The sequence below is a fragment of the Anolis carolinensis genome, chromosome 6 (genome assembly GCF_035594765.1).
Source record: "Anolis carolinensis isolate JA03-04 chromosome 6, rAnoCar3.1.pri, whole genome shotgun sequence".
Classification (NCBI taxonomy): domain Eukaryota; kingdom Metazoa; phylum Chordata; class Lepidosauria; order Squamata; family Dactyloidae; genus Anolis; species Anolis carolinensis.
In genome coordinates, this window is record NC_085846.1 from 116708265 (window position 1) to 116733504 (window position 25240).

At 41.2% G+C, this 25240-nt stretch overlaps 2 protein-coding genes across 2 annotated transcripts in view; both read left to right on the forward strand.

Moving 5' to 3' along the window:
* Positions 1 to 25240, forward strand: part of nbeal2 (neurobeachin like 2) — a 210241-nt gene that overhangs the window by 69657 nt on the left and 115344 nt on the right. The window contains 6 exon segments of the mRNA XM_062957860.1: positions 3189 to 3307; positions 5684 to 5766; positions 12504 to 12589; positions 12745 to 13057; positions 14728 to 14834; positions 23494 to 23571. Coding sequence (XP_062813930.1) covers positions 3189 to 3307; positions 5684 to 5766; positions 12504 to 12589; positions 12745 to 13057; positions 14728 to 14834; positions 23494 to 23571 — 786 coding nt within the window.
* LOC134292538 (uncharacterized) lies at positions 14847 to 23498 on the forward strand. The gene is made up of 2 exons (XM_062957796.1): positions 14847 to 22887; positions 23007 to 23498. Exon 1 carries the CDS (start codon positions 17146 to 17148, stop codon positions 18469 to 18471), a length of 1326 nt encoding a protein of 441 aa, XP_062813866.1. The 5' UTR covers positions 14847 to 17145; the 3' UTR covers positions 18472 to 22887; positions 23007 to 23498.

Genomic DNA, 25240 nt, shown 5'->3' on the forward strand with positions numbered 1-25240 from the left:
CTTTGAATTTCCCGCCCCGCTCCCCCGCCTATCTGATCGCGGATAGGCTAGAAGGTTGAACGAGGCGGGCTTTCGTTTCCCGCCTTGCTCTGCTGGCCCAATGGGGAGCTGCTTTTTGTCCCCACTCGAGCCAATCAGGAAGGAGAAGACGGGAGTTATTGAAACAATGAAGTGACAGGGCAGGAAATATCAGATTAGTCCTTGCCCGGCCGATTTCTAAAGGGATTAATGACAGTCATCAGGGGTCCCTGTCATGTACACTGATTTCAGATATGCCTTAAGGTGTCAGGGGGAAGTAAGGATGGGTGGCAATGGGCGCAGCAGGGCGTCTTCCTGAGACGTCCTGGTTTTCCCTTTGGAGGAGATATGACAATGTTTGCCTTGGGGGCGAATCACCTTTAGGGCTCAAGCCTTATATTGTCCATGCAATCTGAATTAGATTGGGTTAAACTGTGGCAGATTATCCTTTTGTTTTGGGGAAGGTAAACCTGGGTCATAGGAGCTGGGGTTCATGTTGGGGTCAAAATATTTCCCATTTGATTTCATGATTTGACAATTATATGAAATAAAATGAAAAATAAAATAAAGTTGGAACATAAACCCAGCTGGGAAAAACACATATTTTCCGGGGATCCCAAAGAGTACAAATACATATAGGCAGATAGATAGATTTCAAGGAAATAAGGGAGAATCCATAAAGGTGGGTTACATTGCATAAAGGGGAATCATGAATGATATAAACAATTGAAAACATTTGATAAGAACGAAGTTCACAACATCTGGGGAACCCAAATATGGAAATTCATAAAAGTGGAGTTTTAGCAGCATGATTTTACAATTCATGAAGTTGTTATCTCTTGCCTCAGAGTGCAGGGATAATCCACAGTAAACTCCAGTAAAAAGTCTCAATCACCTTCTACTATAAATATATGGAATATAGAACATAAAGTCTTGACTTTTGAACTATCTTTTACAAAGTCCTGGGGGGGGGGGGTGGTCACCTCGATCACAGTAGTAGTAGTAGTAATAATAATAATAATAATAATAAATATGACTCAATGTTGTGGAATCCTGGAGATTGTTTTGCACACTCTTCAGCCTTCTCTCCAAAGTGTTCTGGTCCATAGTAGTAGTAGTAGTAGTAGTAATAAATATGACTCAATGTTGTGGAATCCTGGGAATTGTTTTGCACACTTCAGCCTTCTCGCCAAAGTGCTCTGGTCCATAGTAGTAGTAGTAGTAGTAGTAGTAATAAATATGACTCAATGTTGTGGAATCCTGGGAATTGTTTTGCACACTTCAGCCTTCTCGCCAAAGTGTTCTGGTCCATAGTAGTAGTAGTATTAGTAGTAGTAATAATAATAATAAATATGACTCAATGTTATGGCATCATGGAGATTGTTTTGCACACTCTCAGTCTTCTCTGCCAAAGTGTTCTGGTCCATAGTAATAGTAGTAGTAGTAGTAGTAGTAGTAGTAGTAGTAATAATATGACTCAGTGCTATGGAATCCTGGGAATTGTTTTGCACACTCTTCAGCCTTCTCTGCCAAAGTGTTCTAGTCCCTAATGACAACAACAACAACAACAACAAGTTTAGTTTATCTAATCCCTAGACCATAGAACTTTCACATACAGGACAAACAAAGAAATACATAAAAGCCAGATTATTGCCATAGATCTTTCACATACAGGACAAACAAAAGAAATACATAAAAACCAGATTATTAAATACAATACAAAATACACCATTAAATGCTATATAAACTATTGAAATGCTACATAGCCCAGTGTTATGTATAAGGAGTGCACCCTTAAAATACATAAAATACTATATTAACTACTTTTGCATAGTTAAAAACAAAGTAAAATTCAGTATTATTAAAACTTAAGCAAGAAACACTTTGGATATAGACATCCACACTATGGTTAGGTTAAAAAAAAGCATCGCCAGAACCGTTGACTGCAATATAAGGAATTAATAATAACAATTATCAATTTATTATCCACCTCTTCCTACATCTCAAGGCGAAATATAGCATCATTAAAACAGGAGGTAAAACAATATTAAAAGACATTCAACAAAAGTTAAAATACAAGTTGAAATCCACGAATGAAATTACTGTATATACTCGAGTATAAGCCGACCCGAATATAAGCTGAGGCACCTAATTTTACCACAAAAAAAAACTGGGAAATCATTGACTCCAGTATAAGCCGAGGGTGGTAAATTTCAGAAATAAAAATAGATACCAATAAAATTACATTAATTGAGGCATCAGTAGGTTAAATGTTTTTGAATATTTACATAAAGCTCAAATTTAAGATAAGACTTTCCAACTCTGATCAAATCATTATTCTCATCTTCTTCAATGTAAATGTGCTTATGTATATTTTTAATAATAATAGAGTAAAATAATACATGTAATAATAATAATAATAAATACAGGGAAATAATACATGTAATAATAAATAGAGTAAAATAATAAATGCAATAATAATAATAATAATAATAATAATATCAGAGTAAAATAATAAATGTATTAATAATAATAATAAAAATAGAGTAAAGTAAATGTAATAGTAGCAACAATAATAGAGAAAAATAATAGATGTAATAATACCAATAATAATAGAGAAAAATAATAAATGTGCCATATATTCTTGAGTATAAGCAGACCCAAATATAAGCCAACCAGGACCCTCACCCGAGTATAAGCCGAGGGAGACTTTTTCAGTCTTAAAAAGAGGGCTGAAAAACTAGGCTTATACTCGAGTATATACAGTAAATGTCCTTCACCAAACTGCAACTCCCAGGGTTTTCTATAGATTGAGCCATGGTCATTAAAGTACTATCAAGCTGCATTCATTCTACAATATAGAGTAGATTTTTAAATGAGACCCCTATGCTGTTGAAGGTGACAACAAATAAATATCACAACCGTCCCTCCACGTTTTGCAGTCTTGACTTTGTGCAGATTTTATTTATGCATTCTTATCAAATGCATGATGAATTATCCCCAGATTTCTCTCTCTCTCTCATCAAAGCCCACTTAATGACATGCGTGTATTTCAAGTAGCTATTTGGTTGGGAGGAAAGCTTTTTTGCATTTTGGATAGAAAACCACAATCAAATCTGAGGATTAACAAAGGGTTTTTTTTAATGTGTTTTTAATTATGTCCTTGGCAGCTCAAAAGCCCCCAGCCGTTGCCTTGCAAGAGTCAGCTGGAGAAAGTTGCCCTTTACACGCTGCACCTCTCCGAATGCCTCTTTGATCCCTACCAGACCTGGAGGAGACAGCTCAGCGGGTGAGCCCCCATTATTATTATTATTATTATTATTATTATTATTATTATTATTATTATTATTATTATGACATAGCAAACAAGACAGACATGCTGGATTTCGTATCACAAAATCCCAAGTCAAACACTTCCCAAGTGTCTAGGACTGTGTGATGTATTTTCGGATGATGCGCGCAGATCCCAGCAGGGTGGCCTTTTGCAGTTGGCAGATCGTAATTTTGTCAATGTCTATTGTTTCCAAATGCCGGCTGAGATCTTTTGGCACGGCACCCAGTGTGCCCATCACCACCGGGACCACCTGCACTGGTTTCTGCCAGAGTCTTTGCAGTTCAATCTTGAGGTCCTGATAGCGGCTGAGTTTTTCCTGTTGTTTTTCGTCAATGCGACTGTCACCTGGGATGGCGACATCAATGATCCAAACCTTGTTCTTTTCCACAACTGTGATGTCTGGTGTGTTGTGTTCCAGAACTTTGTCAGTCTGGATTCGGAAGTCCCACAGTATCTTTGCGTGCTCATTCTCCAATACTTTTGCAGGTTTGTGATCCCACCAGTTCTTTACTGCTGGGAGGTGGTACTTGAGGCATAAGTTCCAATGGATCATTTGGGCCACATGGTTGTGCCTCTGTTTGTAGTCTCTCTGTGTGATTTCTTACAGCAGCTGAGGAGATGATCAATGGTTTCATCAGTTTCCTTGCACAGTCTGCATTTTGGGTCATCAGCTGATTTTTCGATCTTGGCCTTGATTGCATTTGTTCTGATGGCTCGCTCCTGGACTGCAAGGATCAGGCCTTCTGTCTCCTTCTTCAGGGTCCCATTCGTGAGCCAGAGCCAGGTCTTCTCCTTGTCAGCTTTTCCTTCAATTTTGTCAAGGAACTTTCCATGCCATGTTTTGTTGTGCCAGCTGTCAGCTCTAGTTTGTAGTGCGGTTTTCTTGTATTGGTTTTTGTCTGCTGTGTTTTGAGGAGTTTCTGATTTTTGACTTCAATCAAAGCAGGTTCTTCACTTTGCTTTACATATTCTATTATTATTATTAATAATATTTTTATTATTATTATTATTATTATTATTATTATTATTATTATTACACTATGCAACATGATTTTGTTCCTGTTTCAGAGACATTGTTGTTGTTGTTTTTTCCTGCAGACTACACTGTCAAATCAATGCAGTTCTTGGCACCACTTTAACTATCTTAACGCTATGGAATCCTGGGAGTTGTAGTTCCGCAAGGCCTTCTCTGCCTAAAAATGCTATTGACTCACCAAAGTCCTGAATCCCGTTTCATTGCTGGCTGTGGGTGCATCTATTCTGCAGAATGGATAGGGTTTGGTGCCACTTTAATCGCTATGGCTCAATTCTGTGGAATCCTGGGAGTTATAGTTTCACAAGGCCTTCTCTGCCTAAAAGTGCTGGTGCCTCACCAAACTACGAACCCCAGGATTGCATACCGGTAGTATTGAGCAATGGGGATTAACATAGCATCAAACTGCACTAATTCTGCAGTGTGGACACACCCAAAGTCAGCAATGAACTGGCTTTGTTGCAGTTATAGACATTTGATACCACGTTCATAGGAGTGGCTGCAGAGTGACCAACCTATGACACGCGTGTCAGCACTGACACGCCTAGCCATTTTTGCTGACACGCTGCCACATGCAGATTGATTGGATGACTTTTGTGGCCAAATTTGGTGTGATTTGGTCCAGTGCTTTTGTTGTTTACTCCATGGGAATTATGCACATTACATTCATATATTTATTATTGTAGTATATTATTATATTATTACTATTATTTTATTATTATATTACTCATTATTCATGACTACATTGAAACTACAATAGAGAGAAATCAGCGTGGAAACTGCAAGAGGCCCCATAGATTGTTGTACATGGAAATAATGGTAGGAAATAGTTTTTGATTTATTAAATACAGTTATATATTACAATTATATATTTTTGTTATTTAAACTATATATATTGTGAAATTATGGGGGTTTTTTCTCAAAGTGACACACCACCCAAGTCATGCTAGGTTTTTTGGTGAATTTTGATACACCAAGTGCAAAAGGTTGCCCATCATTGGATTAATCTATAGCAGATATTTCTGAAATAACAACAACAACAATAATCAGAGGCTGGTTGGCCATCTCTCACAAAGACTTGGCTGGCGCTCTATTATTAAAATAAACTGTTTTGTTATTGTTGTTGTTTGGTTCTCCTCCATGGCAGAAGGGGGTAGGACTAGATTACCTTTGGGGTCCCCTTTCAACTCCAGGATTCTAACTTTATCAGTTGTGCTGGAGACCATTGGCTTGGCTTGCGCCCATCCATCCCGAATTCATGCCCGAATCTTCTCTCCTGCTCCTTTTGTCTTTCCCAGGGAGATCATCAGCATGAAAGAGAAGAGCAAATACAAGTTCGTGCCGACCGTGTTGCCCCAGGAGTTCAACTCTTTTTTCCAAGGTAAGCTCACCTCCTCCATCCCTTTTTGTCTTTGCCTATCCTTGGGAAATATAGTTCTGCAAGGTCATTTTTAAAAATTATTTTTTTATGGAGTGAAATTAATGGGATGCAGAATATAAAAGGGAGAAACATCTACCCTGTTTCCCTTAAAATAAGACATCCCCAGAAAATAAGACCTAGTAGAGGTTTTGCTGAATTGCTAAATGTACGGCCTCCCCTGAAAGTAAGACCTAGCAAAGGTTTTGTTTGGAAGCATGCCCATCGAACGGAACACCAGAGCATGCAGGATCGATAAATGTATGTACCATATACATGGAAATAATGGTAGTAATAGAAAATTCTTGATAGGATTCACGGTTTGTCTGGTTATGCTGGTTTGTGATGACAACTACTGTACAGTATATAATAAATGTTCATTTTTTTGTTCAACAATAAATGTGAATTCTTCTTCATGGAAAAATAAGACATCCCCTGAAAATAAGACCTAGCGCATCTTTGGGAGGAAAAATTAATATAAGACACTGTCTTGTTTTCGGGGAAACACGGTATAGACAGCCAAATACATAAAATACAGGGATGTCGTTCCTCCAAACAGATGCATTGCAATATCCTATCTTTCCCATGACTTCGGACTTTACTCCCTGTGAGTCCCATATCTCAAAAAATCATATCTCCTTTAGTGAATTCCCCTTGTTGCAATTTTGAAGTTCACATTGCATCCACATTGTACGATTAATGCAGTTTGACAACCGCTTTAGCCGCCTTTGTTCAATGCTTTGAATATCCCGAGAACTGTAGTTTGGTCCTGATTGAAATAGAAGGCTGAAGACCTTGCAAAACTACAACTCCCAGGATTACATAGCAGTTAAAGTGGTCTCAAACTGCATTAACTCTTCAGTGTAGATAGATGCACCCGAAGAAAGTGCAAATCAATTTATTTACCAATGGATCCCAGCAAACTTTTTCCAACTCACGATCCCATAGAATCACACCAGAAAGTGCAACAATGACCGCCAGCTAAAGAATACTGTATATATTCGAGTATAAGCCTAGTTATTCAGCCCTTTTTTTAAGACTGAAAAAGCCCCCCTCGCTTATACTCGGGTGAGGGTCCTGGTTGGCTTATATTTGGGTCAGCTTATACTCAAGAATATATGGTACATTTATTATTTTTCTCTATTGTTATTGGTATTATTCCATTTATTATTTTTCTCTATTATTGTTGCTACTATTACATTTATTTTACTCTATTATTATTATTATTATTATTATTATATTTATTATTTCACTCTGATCTTATTATTATTATTGCATTTATTATTTTTCTCTATTATTGTTGCTACTATTACATTTATTTTACTCTTATTATTATTATTATTAATAATAATAATACATGTATTATTTCACTCTGATCTTATTATTATTATTATTGCATTTATTATTTTACTCTATTTATTATTATATGTATTATTTTCCTGTATTTATTACTATTATTACATGTATTATTTTACTCTTATTATTATTAAAAGGATACATAAGCACATTTACATTGAAGAAGATGAGAATAATGATTTAATCAGTTAGATCAGTTAATCAGTTAGACAGTCTTATCTTAAATTAGAGCTTGATGTAAATATTCAAAAAACATTTAACCTACTGATCCCTCAGTTAATGTAATTTTATTGGTATCTATTTTTATTTCTGAAATTTACCACTTTCGGCTTATACTAGAGTCAATGATTTCCCAGTTTTTTGTGGTAAAATTAGATGCCTCGGCTTATATTCGGGTCGACTTATATTCGAGTATATACGGTAATAATAAAAAGAAGGGCGATTGATCAGCATCGGGGGGCTTTTTAATTTTATTTCATCATTTTTTACCCTTTAGGAGATGCAACATCTTATTGTTGTGCTTTGTCCCCTTCCAGCTGGTTTCTTCCCCTGCCAAGAGGTTTATTAGATTCCCCATAGAAGCTTTGAATTGAAAAACAAGAATATCCTAGGTTACTAGAGCAACTATTAAATAAACAAAAAAAGGTCATTTTTGCAGCCATTCCAGGCATTAATGCAACGCTATTATCTCAGCCTCGGCCCACAAAGTCTACATTTGATTTATCTCTTCTGGTGGCTTTATATTTATCCTCTTGGACGTGGAATGGCTCAGGGTCAAGCAATGCCAGGCTAAGCTCCGTGAGAAGGGAAATCCGTGCAGTTGGCAATGCAAAAGTCTAGTCTTTTATTGGGTTGCTGTGATTTTTTTTCCTGGGCTGTGTGGCCGTGTGCCAGCAGCATTCTCTCCTGACATTTTGCCTACATCTGTGGCTATTGACATCCTCAGAGGTTCTGTTGGAGGTGAGGCAAGTAGAATGTATATATATATACCTATGGAAGAATGTCCAGGGTGAGAGAAAGAACCCATGTCTATTTGAAGCAAGTGTGGATGTTGCAATTAGCAAGCTTGAATTGCATTGAGTAGCCATGAAGATGCAAAGTCAATCAGTGAGGGCATCTGCATAAAGATAGCCTGGTCTCTGTTGCCTGGAGGCACCCTTTGTGGAATGATGTCCAGGGTGGAAGAAAGAACCCTAGTCTGTTTGAAGCAAGTGTGAGTGTTTCAATTAGCAAGCTTGAATTGCATTGAGTAGCCATGAAGATGCAAAGTCAATCAGTGAGGGCATCTGCATAAAGATAGCCTGGTCTCTGTTGCCTGGAGGCACCCTTTGTGGAATGATGTCCAGGGTGGAAGAAAGAACCCTAGTCTGTTTGAAGCAAGTGTGAGTGTTTCAATTAGCAAGCTTGAATTGCATTGAGTAGCCATGAAGATGCAAAGTCAATCAGTGAGGGCATCTGCATAAAGATAGCCTGGTCTCTGTTGCCTGGAGGCACCCTTTGTGGAATGATGTCCAGGGTGGAAGAAAGAACCCTAGTCTGTTTGAAGCAAGTGTGAGTGTTTCAATTAGCAAGCTTGAATTGCATTGAGTAGCCATGAAGATGCAAAGTCAATCAGTGAGGGCATCCGCATAGAGGTTAGAAATGGAGTGTGTGTGTGTGTATCTGTGGAATAATGTCCAGCATGGATCCTTGTCTGTTAGAAGCAAATGTGAATGTTGCAATTAGCAAGCTCAAATAGCATTGAATAGCTATGAAGCTGCAAAGTCAATCAGTGAGGGCATCTGCATAAAGGTAGCATGGCCTCTGTTGCCTGGAGGCACCCTTTGTGAAATGATGTCCAGGATGGGAGAAAGAACCCTAATCTGTATGAAGCAAGTGTGGATATTGCCGTTAGCAAGCTTGAAAGGCATTGAGTAGCCTTGCAGCTGCAAAGTCAATCAATGAGGGTGTCTCCATAGAGGTAGCCTAGCCTTTGTTGCCTGGAGGCATCCTCTGTTTGGAGGTGTTAACTGGCACTTGATTGTTTGCTGAGATCTGTTGGAAATGAGGCAAGTGGAGTGTATATATATCTGTGGAATGTCCAGGGTGAGGGGAAAGAACCCTTTAAAGCAAGTGTGAACGTTGCAGTGAGCAAGCTTGAGTATCATTGAGTAGCCTTGCAGCTGCAAAGCCTGCCTGTTTTTGCCTGGAGGCATCCTCTGTTTAGGAGGTGTTAACTGGCACTTGATTGTTTGCTACCTGGAGTTCCCCTGTTTCTGAATGTTGGTCCTTGATTCTGTCTTGATTCTGGTGTTATTTTTTTAATACTGGAAGCCAGATTTTGTTCATTTTCATGGTTTCCTCCTTTCTTTTGAAATTGAATGACCTTGCAGCTTCAAAGCCTGGCTGCTTCCTACCTGGGGTGAATCCTTTGTTGGGAGGTGTTAGCTGGCCCTGATTGATTCATGTCTGGAATTCCCCTGTTTTTGAGTGTTTTTCTTTATTTGCTGTCCTGATTTTAGGATTTTTTTAAGTACTGGGAGCCAGTATTTAAGCATTTTAAAACTTGTTTAGTTCCTCTCCTCCAATGGTGAAGGTGTCATCCACATGTCTGAACCAGTCTATTATTATTATATTTACAATATATACATCTATTTATCTATCTATCTTTTTATCTAACTAACTATACACACACACATAGCGAGAGTGAGATAAGCATGAAATCAATTAAGAGGAATGGATTTATAAAAAGCTTGGAATTGATTTACAGAAAGCGTTGAATAAAAATACCCTTGGGAGTTTTTACGGGGCTTTCCTGCAGAATACCAGGACTTGTATCGATTGCCATATATATATATATATATATATATATATATATATATACACACACACACACACACACACACACACACACACACATATACATACACACACATATACATACACATATATATTTGTTCAAATGGGGGATTTCTCCGGACAAGCCAGACAGATAAGAAAAAATAGAAGCTCATTAGTTTCAATACTTGTAAAAGCAACCATGCATTTAAGAGCTGCTTGTTATAGTGGAATAGGCATCTGCTTCAGCCTTCCAATATTTGCCAATTTTGGGGAAAAAATAAGACTGGATGGCCATCTGTCAGGAGGGCTTGGATTATATCTCCCTGAATTGCAGAGCGGGGTTGGACTAGATGACCTTTGGGGGCCCCTTCCCTCTCTAGAATTCTACGATTCGTTAATCAAAAGTGGATTTGGTAACAGCAAAACTACAGTTCCCATAATAGCATAGCATTGAGCCATGGTATTTAAAGTGGCATCAAACTGCATTAATTAACCTCTCACCCGATTGAACTCCTCTCAAAGCATGCGCTGAGTTCAAAGGGTTTCACCACAGCCGCAGTGTGGCAACGCAAGGGATGTCGCAAACTGGAAGAAGGCATTGGGTCATCCTACTGATGTCCCTCTTTCAGGAACAAAGTTTTTTGCACTTTCATAAACTTTTCCCATGTTCTTGTGATAGAAACAATTAGGAAACGACATTGATAATCCAGGAACAAAATCATATTACATCGTGTAGCATTGGAAGGAACTCCCAGGGGCCATCCAGTCCAACCTAATTGTGCAATGCAGGAACACACAATCAAAACTCTCCCAACAGATGGCCATCCAGATTCTGCTTTAGTAAAACCCAGAGAAGGAGACTCCGCCGGACTGCCAAACCGCTCTTAGGGTCATGAAGTTCTTCCTAATGTTTAGACGCAATCGCTTCTCTTGCAGTTTGAATCTGTTACTCTCACCGTGTCCAAGAAAACCATCTTTTCTCTTCTTCAATGGGATATAATATCCAATATTTAACCATAGCTCTCCAAGCTAAACATCCCCAGATCCCTCAATGTTTCCTTATAGGGCAGGGGTCCCCAGACTAAGGCCTGTGGGCCAGATCCAAGGCCATGGACCTGGCCCCTGTCCTAAACTTTAGACTTAGGGTTGACCTAAGTCTACTTGGTCTTTGGAGGTCCCTTTCCTTACCTATGGTCTTATGAGATCGTCTAGATGGTCTTTGAAGGTCTCTTTGCTTAGCTACGGCCTTATGAGACCATCTAGATGACTTTTGGAGGTCACTTTCCTTATGTATGGTCCTATGAGACCGTCTAGATAGCCTTTGAGGGTCCCTTTCCTTACCTATGGTCTTATGAAACCATCTAGATGGTGTGTTGTCGAAGGCTTTCATGGCCGGGATCACAGGGTTGTTGTATGTCTTTCGGGCTGTGTGGCCATGTTCCAGAAGTATTCTCTCCTGACGTTTCGCCCACATCTATGGCAGGCATCCTCAGAGGTAACTCACAACCTCTGGAACATGGCCACACAGCCCGAAAGACATACAACAACCATCTAGATGGTCTTTGAGGGTCCCTTTCCTTATCTATGGTCTTCTGGTGGCCTTATGAGATCATCTAAATGGCCTTTGAGGGTCCCTACCCTTACCGATGGTCTTGTGAGACCATCTAGGTGGTCTTTGGAGGTCTTTTTGCTTACCTATAGGGCTTGGTTTAGAAACTGTTGACCGTTTAGGTCACGTCTTCCATCTCGTCCATGTCCTCCTTGGGTTTGGTGCCCGGAACTGGACACAGGTGAGTCTCCTTATGGAGAGAAAAAGCAGGATATAAATAAACATGCCTGATCTAGACACTGTACTCTTAGAATCGCATTGGCCTTTTTAGCTGCTGCATCACACTCTTGGCTCATGTTCAGTATGTGGTCTACTAAGACTCCTAGATCCGGCTCTCATGGACTGCCTTCAAGCCAGAAAGGGCTTGGGCTGTTACTCCCTATTGGGTTGAGAGCTCTGTAAGTTCTAGCAACTTTTCCAAACTTTCCTCTTGCTGTACCATAGATTTATTTATTTACTTACTTACAGTATTTATATTCTGTCCTTCTCACCCCAAAGGGAACTCAGGGCAGATCACAATGCACATATACATGGCAATGCCATTAGACAAATGACATATAGACAGGCTGGCAGACAGACACAGAGGCAATTTAACATTTTCCAGCTTCCGGCTTCATGAGGGTATGCTCGATTCTGGCCACAGGGGGAGCTGCCGCTTCATCGGCGACTTGTGACACCGAGTCCATGATGGATTGCTTCTTCATTCCTTTCTGCACACTGCTAGATGTTTTTATGGTGTCGTAAATTAGTTAAATTAGCCTCCCCGCATAAAGCGGTATCTAAATTTCTACTCAACAGATGCAACTGTCTTTCGAGCTACTTAGATCAACAGCGAGCGAGGCTATGAATGGTCGGGAGCTCAATCCAACCCGGGCTGGATCCCAGACTAAACCTCTCTCTTCCTCTTCTTTGCCAGAATGCTTCAAAGATGGAGAACAGCTTCCAGAGGCTCTCCAGCTGCGGCTGATCCATCTCTTCGGAGCCATCATCTCCGGATCCAAGGTAAGGGTGGCCTCCTAAACCCAAATTTAGGATCACTCCTCCATATTCGCTGGGATTAGGGATTCAGCATCCTTGCAAAACTGAAAAACTGCTAATAGCCAAATGGCAGGGTTCTATAATTCAGTGATTCCATGAACATGCTCCTTCTTCCGCAGGCCAATGCGCTGCTGGCGGTGACCCCGTCCTCGGTGGAGGTGCTGATGCTGGTGCTGCGCAGGTGGTGCTCCCCGGGAAGCCCGCCCCCCGCCGGAGACCCCAATGTGCTGGCGCTGGCCCTGAAGAGCCTGGTGGGCATGGTGCACGTCCTGCACGCCGGAAGCCCCCCCGGGCAGCGCAAGGTGGAGATCCGCGCCATCCTGGACAGCTACTTCCAGGTCCTCAACGCCGACCAGCCCGTGGCCACCATGCAGGGCTCTCCGGGCGGGCAGTGGGAGGAACGGCTTGTCGCCCTCCGGGTCAGCATGCTGGGTAAGCATCATGACAATACCCTGTTTCCCCGAAAATAAGACATCCCTGAAAAATAAGACCTAGTAGAAGTTTTGCTGAATTGCTAAATATAAGGCCTCCCCCGAAAGTAAGACCTAGCAAAGTTTTTGTTTGGAAGCATGCCCGCCAAACAGAACACCAGAGCATGCAGGATGGGTAAATGTACATACCAGTTGTACATGGAAATAATGGTAGTAACAAGAAATTCTTGATAGGATTCACAGTTTGTCTGGTTATGCTGGTTTGTGATGACAGCTACTGTACAGTATATAATAAATGTTCATTTTTTTGTTCAACCATATATGTGAATTCTTCTTCATGGAAAAATAAGACATCCCCTGAAAATAAGACCTAGCGCATCTTTGGGAGCAAAAATTAATATAAGACACTGTCTTATTTTTTGGGAAACACGGTAATAATAATAATAATAATAATAATAATAATAATAATAATAATAATAATAATAATAACAACAACAACAACAACAACAAAAAATCAGTACAAGAAAACCGCACTACAAACTAGAGCTGATAGCTGGCACAACAAAACATTGCATGGAAAGTTCCTTGACAAAATTGAAGGAAAAGCTGACAAGGAGAAGCCCTGGCTCTGGCTCACGAATGGGACCCTGAAGAAGGAGACAGAAGGCCTGATCCTTGCAGCCCAGGAGCAAGCCATCAGGACAAAGGCAATTAATAATAATAATAATAATAATAATAATAATAATAATAATAATAATAATAAAAGACCTGGCTCTGGCTCACGAATGGGACCCTGAAGAAGGAGACAGAAGGCCTGATCCTTGCAGCCCAGGAGCAAGACATCAGAACAAAGGCAATTAATAATAATAATAATAATAATAATAATAATAATAATAATAATAATAATAGAAGACCTGGCTCTGGCTCACGAATGGGACCCTGAAGAAGGAGACAGAAGGCCTGATCCTTGCAGCCCAGGAGCAAGCCATCAGGACAAAGGCCATTAATAATAATAATAATAATAATAATAATAATAATAATAATAATAATAATAGAAGACCTGGCTCTGGCTCACGAATGGGACCCTGAAGAAGGAGACAGAAGGCCTGACCCTTGCAGCCCAGGAGCAAGACATCAGGACAAAGGCAATTAATAATAATAATAATAATAATACAAGACCTGGCTCTGGCTCACGAATGGGACCCTGAAGAAGGAGACAGAAGGCCTGATCCTTGCAGCCCAGGAGCAAGACATCAGGACAAAGGCAATTAATAATAATAATAATAATAATAATAATAATAATAATAATAATAATAATAATAATAGAAGACCTGGCTCTGTCTCACGAATGGGACCCTGAAGAAGGAGACAGAAGGCCTGATCCTTGCAGCCCAGGAGCAAGACATCAGGACAAAGGCAATTAATAATAATAATAATAATAATAATAATAATAATAATAATAATAATAATAATAATAGAAGACCTGGCTCTGTCTCACGAATGGGACCCTGAAGAAGGAGACAGAAGGCCTGATCCTTGCAGCCCAGGAGCAAGCCATCAGAACAAAGGCAATTCAGGCCAAGATTGTGACCGGAATCGAGCATATCCTCATGAAGCTGGAAAATGTGATGCTAATTTATTGAAGTCCTCCATCTTCTCTCTCGTCTTCAGATGCTATCCCTGAAATGTTAAACTGCGACGACCGGCCTGTCTTGCAAGCCATCTTCCTCAGCAACAACTGCTTTGAGCACATCATCCGGCTGATCCAAAACAGCAAGGTATGTACGATTGCACCATACATACATAACTCTTCTGTTTTGCTTTGCAACTTGGTGTTGCGTCCAGCCATGTCCCCCTTTTCTCTCTCTCTCTTTTTTCATTTCTTTCTCCTCTCTTTGGAAATCTCTCCGTTAACGATTGCTACCGAGCACATTTCTGCCTTGTATATTATATATTCCATGGGGGTCCAATTAAGTTGCTGAAACTCGGCATTTTCGATGCCTGGGTTTTGCCTTCCTTGAGAAATGACAGGAGAGAAATATCCTTATTTGTGCTAAAGGCGAAGGTTTGAGGAGCTTAAAGCCAAAGGAGTGAGCCCAGGGATGGGTTTCGAACCACAGACAAGTCTTAGTTCAAAAACTATGACTAATGGAGCCTCCACTCCTTGCATTTCGCAAAAGCAAAGAAGAGTAAATAGTGTAAATAGTCTCAAAGTGAGCAGAATAGTTGATTAGGCAATATCTTTGGCAATGGGAGGAAAATGTGCAAATATTCTCACCGTCCAGAAGAATTATGATCTATGGGTTAAGGAATGAATATCTAATGTCGACTTACCACTTTAACTGTAGAGCACAATGCTCTATCATGCTGGGAGATGTAGTTTCCCAAAGTCCTTTTCTTCCTCCAGTTGTCACAATTCCATAGCATTGAGCCACGGCACTTTATAGGGACGTCAAACTGTATTCAGGATTGTTGTGTGTTTTCTGGGCTGCATGGCCATGTTCCAGAAGCATTCTCTCCTGACGTTTCGCCCACATCTATGGCAGGCATCCTCAGAGGTTGTGAGGTATACCTCTGAGGATGCCTGCCATAGATGTGGGTGGAACGTCAGGAGAGAATGCTTCTGGAACTTGGCCATACTGCCCAGAAAACACACAACAACTCTGCGATCCCAGCCATGAAAGCCTTCGACAACACATTGCACGTCTTTTGAGTTTTTTCTTGTGTTTGCCATGCACACAGCTCTCCAAATGTCTTTGGACTCCACTTTCCAGAGTTCTTTGGTGTTGCCTATGTTTGCTTAATCTGCTAGGCTTAGTCTGGCTGGTTGCACCACCCCCATCCTCACATTGTGTGGAGTTAGGACAGTTTTGCACATGCCTTTTTGTAACTTTGAGTAAGCAGTGGCTTGCGTATGATCAGAGAGCATGGTGGCTCAACCACGAAGACTTTTTGTGCCTCCCAAACGCAATGCTTTTCACTCTGGAGTGAAACTTCAATTGATTCACGCATGCATGTACACTGCCTATCCAGAACTTGGTTTGGATGGTTTGTGGCAGTGTGCTTCCAAGAGTGACCATGGTTTAGATGGGCTTTGGAAGCATGCATCTGCAAGAGAACATTTTTTGGATGGACTATGGCAGCATGCCTCCATAAGTGGCCATGTTTGTACAGGCTATGGCAATATGCATATGCAAGAAAACAGTTTTTGGATGGGCTGTGGTAGTATGCATCTGCAAATGCCCAAGTTTTGCATAGGCTATGGCAGTATGTATCAACAAGTCACCATGTTTGTACAGGTAATGGCAGTATGCATCTGCAAATGCCTATGTTTTGGATGGGCTATGGCAGTATGCATTAACAAGTGACCGTGTTTTGGTTGAGGTATGGCAGTATGCTTCAGAAAGTGATCATGTTTTGGATGGGCTATGGCAGTATGCATCTACAAACACCCAAGCTTTGTATGGGTTGTGGCAGCATGCATTCATAAGTGCCCACATTTTGGATGGGCTATGGTAGCATGCATCCACAAGTGGCCATGTTTGTACAGGCTATGGCAGCATGCATCTGCAAGAAAACAGTTTTTGGATGGGCTGTGGCAGTATGCATCTGCAAATGCCCAAGTTTTGCATAGGATATGGCAGTATGCATCAACAAGTCACCATGTTTGTACAGGCGATGGCGGTATGCATCCACAAATGCCCATGTTTTGGATGGGCTATGGCAGTATGCATCAACAAGTGACCATGTTTTGGTTGAGATTTGGAAATATGTTTCAAATAGTGACCATGTTTTGGATGGGCTTTGGCAATATGCATCCGCAAACACCCAAGCTTTGTATGGGCTGTGGCAGCATGCATCCGTAAATGTCCACGTTTTGGATGGGCTATGGTAGCATGCATTCACAAGTGACCATATTTGTACAGGTTATGGCAGCATGCATCTGCAAGAGAACAGTTTTTGGATGGGCTATGGCAGCATGCATCTGCAAATACACACGTTTTGGATGAGCTATGGCAGCATGCATCCACAAGTGGCCGTGTTCGTACAGGCTATGGCCGTATTTATCTGCAAGAGAACAGCTTTTGGATGGGCTATGGCAGCATGCATCTGCAAGAGAACGTTTTTTCAATGGGCTGTGGCAACATGCATCCACAAATGCCCGTGTTTTGGATGGCCTATGGCAGCATGCATCTGCAAGAGAACGTTTTTTGGATGGGCTATGGCAGCATGCATCTGCAAGAGAACGTTTTTTGGATGGGCTATGGCAGCATGCATCTGCAAGAGAACGTTTTTTCAATGGGCTGTGGCAACATGCATCCACAAATGCCCGTGTTTTGGATGGCCTATGGCAGCATGCATCTGCAAGAGAACGTTTTTTGGATGGGCTATGGCAGCATGCATCTGCAAGAGAACGTTTTTTGGATGGGCTATGGCAGCATGCATCTGCAAGAGAACGTTTTTTGGATGGGCTATGGCAGCATGCATCTGCAAGAGAACGTTTTTTGGATGGCCTATGGCAGCATGCATCTGCAAGAGAACGTTTTTTGGATGGGCTATGGCAGCATGCATCTGCAAGAGAACGTTTTTTGGATGGGTTATGGCAGCATGCATCTGCAAGAGAACGTTTTTTGGATGGCCTATGGCAACATGCATCTGCAAGAGAACGTTTTTTCAATGGGCTATGGCAACATGCATCTGCAAGAGAACGTTTTTTGGATGGCCTATGGCAGCATGCATCTGCAAGAGAACGTTTTTTGGATGGCCTATGGCAGCATGCATCTGCAAGAGAACGTTTTTTGGATGGCCTATGGCAACATGCATCTGCAAGAGAACGTTTTTTCAATGGGCTGTGGCAACATGCATCCACAAATGCCCGTGTTTTGGATGGCCTATGGCAGCATGCATCTGCAAGAGAACGTTTTTTGGATGGGCTATGGCAGCATGCATCTGCAAGAGAACGTTTTTTGGATGGCCTATGGCAGCATGCATCTGCAAGAGAACGTTTTTTGGATGGCCTATGGCAGCATGCATCTGCAAGAGAACGTTTTTTGGATGGCCTATGGCAGCATGCATCTGCAAGAGAACGTTTTTTCAATGGGCTATGGCAGCATGCATCTGCAAGAGAACGTTTTTTCAATGGGCTATGGCAGCATGCATCTGCAAGAGAACATTTTTTCAATGGGCTATGGCAGCATGCATCTGCAAGAGAACGTTTTTTCAATGGGCTGTGGCAACATGCATCCACAAATGCCCATGTTTTGGATGACCTATGGCAGCATGCATCTGCAAGAGAACGTTTTTTGGATGGCCTATGGCAACATGCATCTGCAAATGCCTGTGTTTTGGATGGCCTGTGACAGCATGCATCCACAAATAGCCATGTTTCCACAGGCTATGGCAGTATGTATCTGAAAGAGAACCGTTTTTTGATGGGTTATGACAGTATGTATCCACAAATGCCCGTGCTTGAGAACTATTTTTAAATGGGCTGTGGGAGCATGCATCCGCAAGTGGCCATGTTCATACAGGCTATGGCAGACCACAAGCTCGACATGAGCCAATAGTATGATGCTGCAGCTAAAAAGGCCAATGCGATTCAAGTTTTTAACATGCTTTGTACTTGCCTGCATGAATCAGCCCATAGGTCTAGGGTCAGGAAAGACTAGAGCTATGCTTGTGGAAGAAGGGATGCGCTTGTAGAGGTATGTTATTGGTGGATTGTGATATATTTGGCAACATACGTGGCATCTGTTCACCAACTAAAAGAGGGCATTTGGCTTTAGCTTAACATCCATTCCTGTTTTCACTCATGTTGCCCTTGAAAAACTAATAAATCTTACATTTCTGTAAATAACAGGAAGATTTATATCTATTATGAAAGCTGGAGGCTCCCTGGAATCGCACGTGTTTTGTCTCTTTCCCGCCGGTTATTTTTAACCGTCGCCGTTTTAAACAAACCAGGTGCCGATTTTCCTCCACGCTTCTCCTTCTGACATTTTCCATTTCAAGAGTGCCGTCGAAATTTCGGCATGTAAACCTACCTTCTATTAAGCTGAGTTAGGCCTCATGCTGATGTTTTCAAGCATCTCCAGGGAACCGCTTTGTAAACCAAGGTGTTGATTTCCTTTGCCATCCCATGGATGTGTGTGTGTGTATATATAGATAGATAGATACGGATATAGATATTGGACTGGATGGCCTTTGTAGTCCCTTCCAGTTCTGTGATCCTCCACATTTGCAAGTTTACCTTTTGCAGATTCAGTTAATAAGGTCTCTTTGAAGTTGCACTGAAAGGCCTAAAGATTCCTGTATATGTATATGTATATATATTGCACTAAAATATTAAAAATAAAAACAGTGAAACCATTCTGTGTCCTTAAAACCATTCAACATTAAAAGGATTGAAATGCATTAAAACCCCAAACCCTATGCACTCATAAAGGGCAGTTTTTCCTTGTGCTCATCAGGAAATAATAAAATCCAATTGAAATTGAGCATAGATTCACACTGGAGGACTTAATGAAGATGTATTAATCACATCCATATGTAATCTATTTCAGATGCAGAGGACCAGGTGCATTATATATTTTTCTTTAATCCGTGCATTCCTACATCATTCATAGATGCCAGCATGAATGGGAACATAATTTTATTTATTTATTAATTATTTATTTAAACTTATATGCCGCCACTCCCCTAGGGCGGAATTAGTTCTCAAACTGAGGTCAAATTCAGATTCCACCCGAACATTAGGAAGAACTTCTTGACTGTAATAAGAGCTGTTCAACAATGGAACTCTCTGCCTTTGAATCTGGAGGAAGCTCCTTCCATGGAGACTTTTAAACAAAGACTGGATGGCCATCTGTTGGGGGTACTTTGATTGTGCCTATTCAGCATGGCAGAATGGGGTTGGACTGGATGACCTCTGGTTGCTCCTATCGTTGTTGTTGTTGTTGTTGTTGTTGTTGTTGTTGTTACACAGGCTGGATGGTCATCTGTTGGGGGCACTTTGATTGTGCCTTTCCTGCATGGCACAATGGGGTTGGACTGGATGGCCCCCAAGTTGCTCCTATAATAATAATAATAATAATAATAATAATAATAATAATAATAATAATAATAATAATAATTATTATTATTATTATTATTATTATTATTATTATTATTAACACTACTACTACTACTACTAAGGGTGGATGGCCATCTTTTGGTAGTGCTTTGATTGTGCCTTTCTTAGCTAACAGAAGGGGCTTGGACTTATATTAATGTTGTTGTTGTTACAAAGACTAGATGGACTAGATAGCCTTTGGGGGTCTCTTCCACCTCCTCGATGATTCTGTGATCTTGACACTATCTTGCTTTGGATGCATCCTAGAATTGCATTGGCTTTTATAGCTGCTACCTCACAGAGCTCAGCTTGTGGCTTTTCTCCTAAACCCATTTTATATGCATTGCTCTTGAGGAAGTGTCACCCATCTTACATCTTTTCTGCCTAAGTGTTGTACCAGACCAACGGAAACATGTTGGTGTCTGTCCGTATTGATAGTAGGCATGAAGTTTGGAAAGTCAATCAGTGAGGGTATCTGCATAGAGGTAGCCTGGTTGTTGTTGCCTGGAGGTACCCTCTGTTAGGTAGGTGTTAGCTACCCCTTGGTTGTTTGCATTGAGTAACCATGAAGTTTGGAAAGTCAATCAGTGAGGGTATCTGCATAGAGGTAGCCTGGTTGTTGTTGCCTGGAGGTACCCTCTGTTAGGTAGGTGTTAGCTACCCCTTGGTTGTTTGCATTGAGTAACCATGAAGTTTGGAAAGTCAATCAGTGAGGGTATCTGCATAGAGGTAGCCTGGTTGTTGTTGCCTGGAGGTACCCTCTGTTAGGTAGGTGTTAGCTACCCCTTGGTTGTTTGCATTGAGTAACCATGAAGTTTGGAAAGTCAATCAGTGAGGGTATCTGCATAGAGGTAGCCTGGTTGTTGTTGCCTGGAGGTACCCTCTGTTAGGTAGGTGTTAGCTACCCCTTGGTTGTTTGCATTGAGTAACCATGAAGTTTGGAAAGTCAATCAGTGAGGGTATCTGCATAGAGGTAGCCTGGTTGTTGTTGCCTGGAGGTACCCTCTGTTAGGTAGGTGTTAGCTACCCCTTGGTTGTTTGCATTGAGTAACCATGAAGTTTGGAAAGTCAATCAGTGAGGGTATCTGCATAGAGGTAGCCTGGTTGTTGTTGCCTGGAGGTACCCTCTGTTAGGTAGGTGTTAGCTACCCCTTGGTTGTTTGCATTGAGTAACCATGAAGTTTGGAAAGTCAATCAGTGAGGGTATCTGCATAGAGGTAGCCTGGTTGTTGTTGCCTGGAGGTACCCTCTGTTAGGTAGGTGTTAGCTACCCCTTGGTTGTTTGCATTGAGTAACCATGAAGTTTGGAAAGTCAATCAGTGAGGGTATCTGCATAGAGGTAGCCTGGTTGTTGTTGCCTGGAGGTACCCTCTGTTAGGTAGGTGTTAGCTACCCCTTGGTTGTTTGCATTGAGTAACCATGAAGTTTGGAAAGTCAATCAGTGAGGGTATCTGCATAGAGGTAGCCTGGTTGTTGTTGCCTGGAGGTACCCTCTGTTAGGTAGGTGTTAGCTACCCCTTGGTTGTTTGCATTGAGTAACCATGAAGTTTGGAAAGTCAATCAGTGAGGGTATCTGCATAGAGGTAGCCTGGTTGTTGTTGCCTGGAGGTACCCTCTGTTAGGTAGGTGTTAGCTACCCCTTGGTTGTTTGCATTGAGTAACCATGAAGTTTGGAAAGTCAATCAGTGAGGGTATCTGCATAGAGGTAGCCTGGTTGTTGTTGCCTGGAGGTACCCTCTGTTAGGTAGGTGTTAGCTACCCCTTGGTTGTTTGCATTGAGTAACCATGAAGTTTGGAAAGTCAATCAGTGAGGGTATCTGCATAGAGGTAGCCTGGTTGTTGTTGCCTGGAGGTACCCTCTGTTAGGTAGGTGTTAGCTACCCCTTGGTTGTTTGCATTGAGTAACCATGAAGTTTGGAAAGTCAATCAGTGAGGGTATCTGCATAGAGGTAGCCTGGTTGTTGTTGCCTGGAGGTACCCTCTGTTAGGTAGGTGTTAGCTACCCCTTGGTTGTTTGCATTGAGTAACCATGAAGTTTGGAAAGTCAATCAGTGAGGGTATCTGCATAGAGGTAGCCTGGTTGTTGTTGCCTGGAGGTACCCTCTGTTAGGTAGGTGTTAGCTACCCCTTGGTTGTTTGCATTGAGTAACCATGAAGTTTGGAAACTCAATCAGTGAGGGTATCTGCATAGAGGTAGCCTGGTTGTTGTTGCCTGGAGGTACCCTCTGTTAGGTAGGTGTTAGCTACCCCTTGGTTTTTTGCATTGAGTAACCATGAAGTTTGGAAAGTCAATCAGTGAGGGTATCTGCATAGAGGTAGCCTGGTTGTTGTTGCCTGGAGGTACCCTCTGTTAGGTAGGTGTTAGCTACCCCTTGGTTGTTTGCATTGAGTAACCATGAAGTTTGGAAACTCAATCAGTGAGGGTATCTGCATAGAGGTAGCCTGGTTGTTGTTGCCTGGAGGTACCCTCTGTTAGGTAGGTGTTAGCTACCCCTTGGTTGTTTGCATTGAGTAACCATGAAGTTTGGAAAGTCAATCAGTGAGGGTATCTGCATAGAGGTAGCCTGGTTGTTGTTGCCTGGAGGTACCCTCTGTTAGGTAGGTGTTAGCTACCCCTTGGTTGTTTGCATTGAGTAACCATGAAGTTTGGAAACTCAATCAGTGAGGGTATCTGCATAGAGGTAGCCTGGTTGTTGTTGCCTGGAGGTACCCTCTGTTAGGTAGGTGTTAGCTACCCCTTGGTTTTTTGCATTGAGTAACCATGAAGTTTGGAAAGTCAATCAGTGAAGGTATCTGCATAGAGGTAGCCTGGTTGTTACCTGGAGGCACCCTCTGTTAGGTAGGTGTTAGCTACCCCTTGGTTGTTTGCATTGAGTAACCATGAAGTTTGGAAAGTCAATCAGTGAGGGTATCTGCATAGAGGTAGCCTGGTTGTTGTTGCCTGGAGGTACCCTCTGTTAGGTAGGTGTTAGCTACCCCTTGGTTGTTTGCATTGAGTAACCATGAAGTTTGGAAACTCAATCAGTGAAGGTATCTGCATAGAGGTAGCCTGGTTGTTACCTGGAGGCACCCTCTGTTTGGTAGGTGTTAACTAGCCCTTGATGGTTTGCTGTCTGGAGTTCTCCTGTGTCTGAGTGGTGTTTCTTATTTATTGTCTTGTTTATTGTGACCCTCGGAGGCGCAACAGCTTCAGCGCATTCTGGGTCAGGCTGGGCAGCAGCATGGCCTCTTCTTCCAACTCTTGTGCTTCTTTCCCAGAGTTTTCCCCGTCCTAACGGTGTCTTCCTTCCCTCCTTTTGCTGCCTCTCTGACCCCGTTTCCGACAGCTCTACTTGAGTGGGGAGAGCAAGGCTTCCGGGAGCGACCTTGCCATGCGGCTGCTGAGCGAGGCGGATGTCCACCAGGTACGGCCGGCATGCCTATCCGCCACTTGCGTTGTGCCGGGTCTTGCATGCGGGGCGCATGAGGTCTGCTTTCCTTTCGGCTGTGGAGGCTCAAGGGGCTTGGCACAGTCGTTTCACCACACTGGGTTTTGGACCACAGTTTCCTTTCTTTGTGCTGTCAATTTGTATTGTGTTATGTAAAAATGGCCGGGAGTATACAACATTCAAAATACAAATATTGTTTCCCCGGTCCCACTCACCCCCTTCCCCACCACCCATGACTTCCGACACCAGCCAGTATGGAACTAGTTGTTGTACCTCTGGGCTGGTTCACCTTGCTCTTACACACATACCTTATATTAAGTGAATGGGTTCCTGGTTACACACCAAACTAATACATACCCACAAGTACAACAATATGCCTTGGTAAATGGTCAATAAACAGGGATAAAATATAAACGTACTGTATATACTCGAGTATAAGCCTAGTTTTTCAGCTCTTTTTTTAAGACTAAAAAAGCCCCGTTCAGCTTATACTCAGTTGAGGGTCCTGGTTGGCTTATATTTGGGTCAGCTTATACTCAAGAATATATGGTACACTTATTATTTTTCTCTATTATTATTGGTATTACCCTGTTTCCCTGAAAATAAGACATCCCCAGAAAATAAGACCTAGTAGAGGTTTTGCTGATTTGCTAAATATAAGGCCTCCCCCGAAAGTAAGACCTAGAGAAGTTTTTGTTTGGAAGCAAGCAGGATCGGTAAATGTACATACCGTAGATTGTTGTACACGGAAATAAAGGTAGTAACAAGAAATAATAATAATAATATAATCACTTTATTCTTGTATCCTACTTCCATCTCCCAGAAGGGACTAAGGGCAGCTTACACAGGGACAAGCCCAACAACAACATAAATTTACATACAAACAGAAATTTAAAACAGTAATTTAAAAACAGTATAGCAATAAAATATAATATAGAAATTCTTGAAAGGATTCACAGTTTGGTTATGCTGTTTTGTGATGACCACTACTGTACAGTAAATGATACATTTTCATTTTTTAAAAATGTGAATTCTTCTTTGTGGAAAAATAAGACATCCCCTGAAAATAAGACCTAGTGCATCTTTGGGAGCAAAAATTAATATAAGACACTGTCCTATTTTCAGGGAAACAGGGTATTACATTTATTATTTTTCTCTATTATTGTTGCTACTATTACATTTATTTTACTCTATTTTTATTATTAATAATAATACATTTATTATTTCACTCTATTATTATTATTATATTTATTATTTTGCTCTATTTATTACTACATGTATTATTTTCCTGTATTATTTATTATTATTATTATTACATGTATTATTTTACTCTATTATTATTAAAAGGATACATAAGCACATTTACATTGAAGAAGATGAGAATAATCAGAGTTGGACAGTCTTATCTTAAATTTGAGCTTTATGTAAACATTCAAAAACATTTAACCTACTGATGGCTCAATTAATGTAATGTTATTGGTATCTATTTTTATTTCTGAAATTTACCACCCTCGGCTTATACTGGAGTTAATGTTTTCTCATTTTTTTGTGGTAAAATTAGGTGCCTCGGCTTATATTCGGTTGGGCTTATACTCGAGTATATACGATATATTGAATGAAATACAATAAGTACAGAATTTACAGT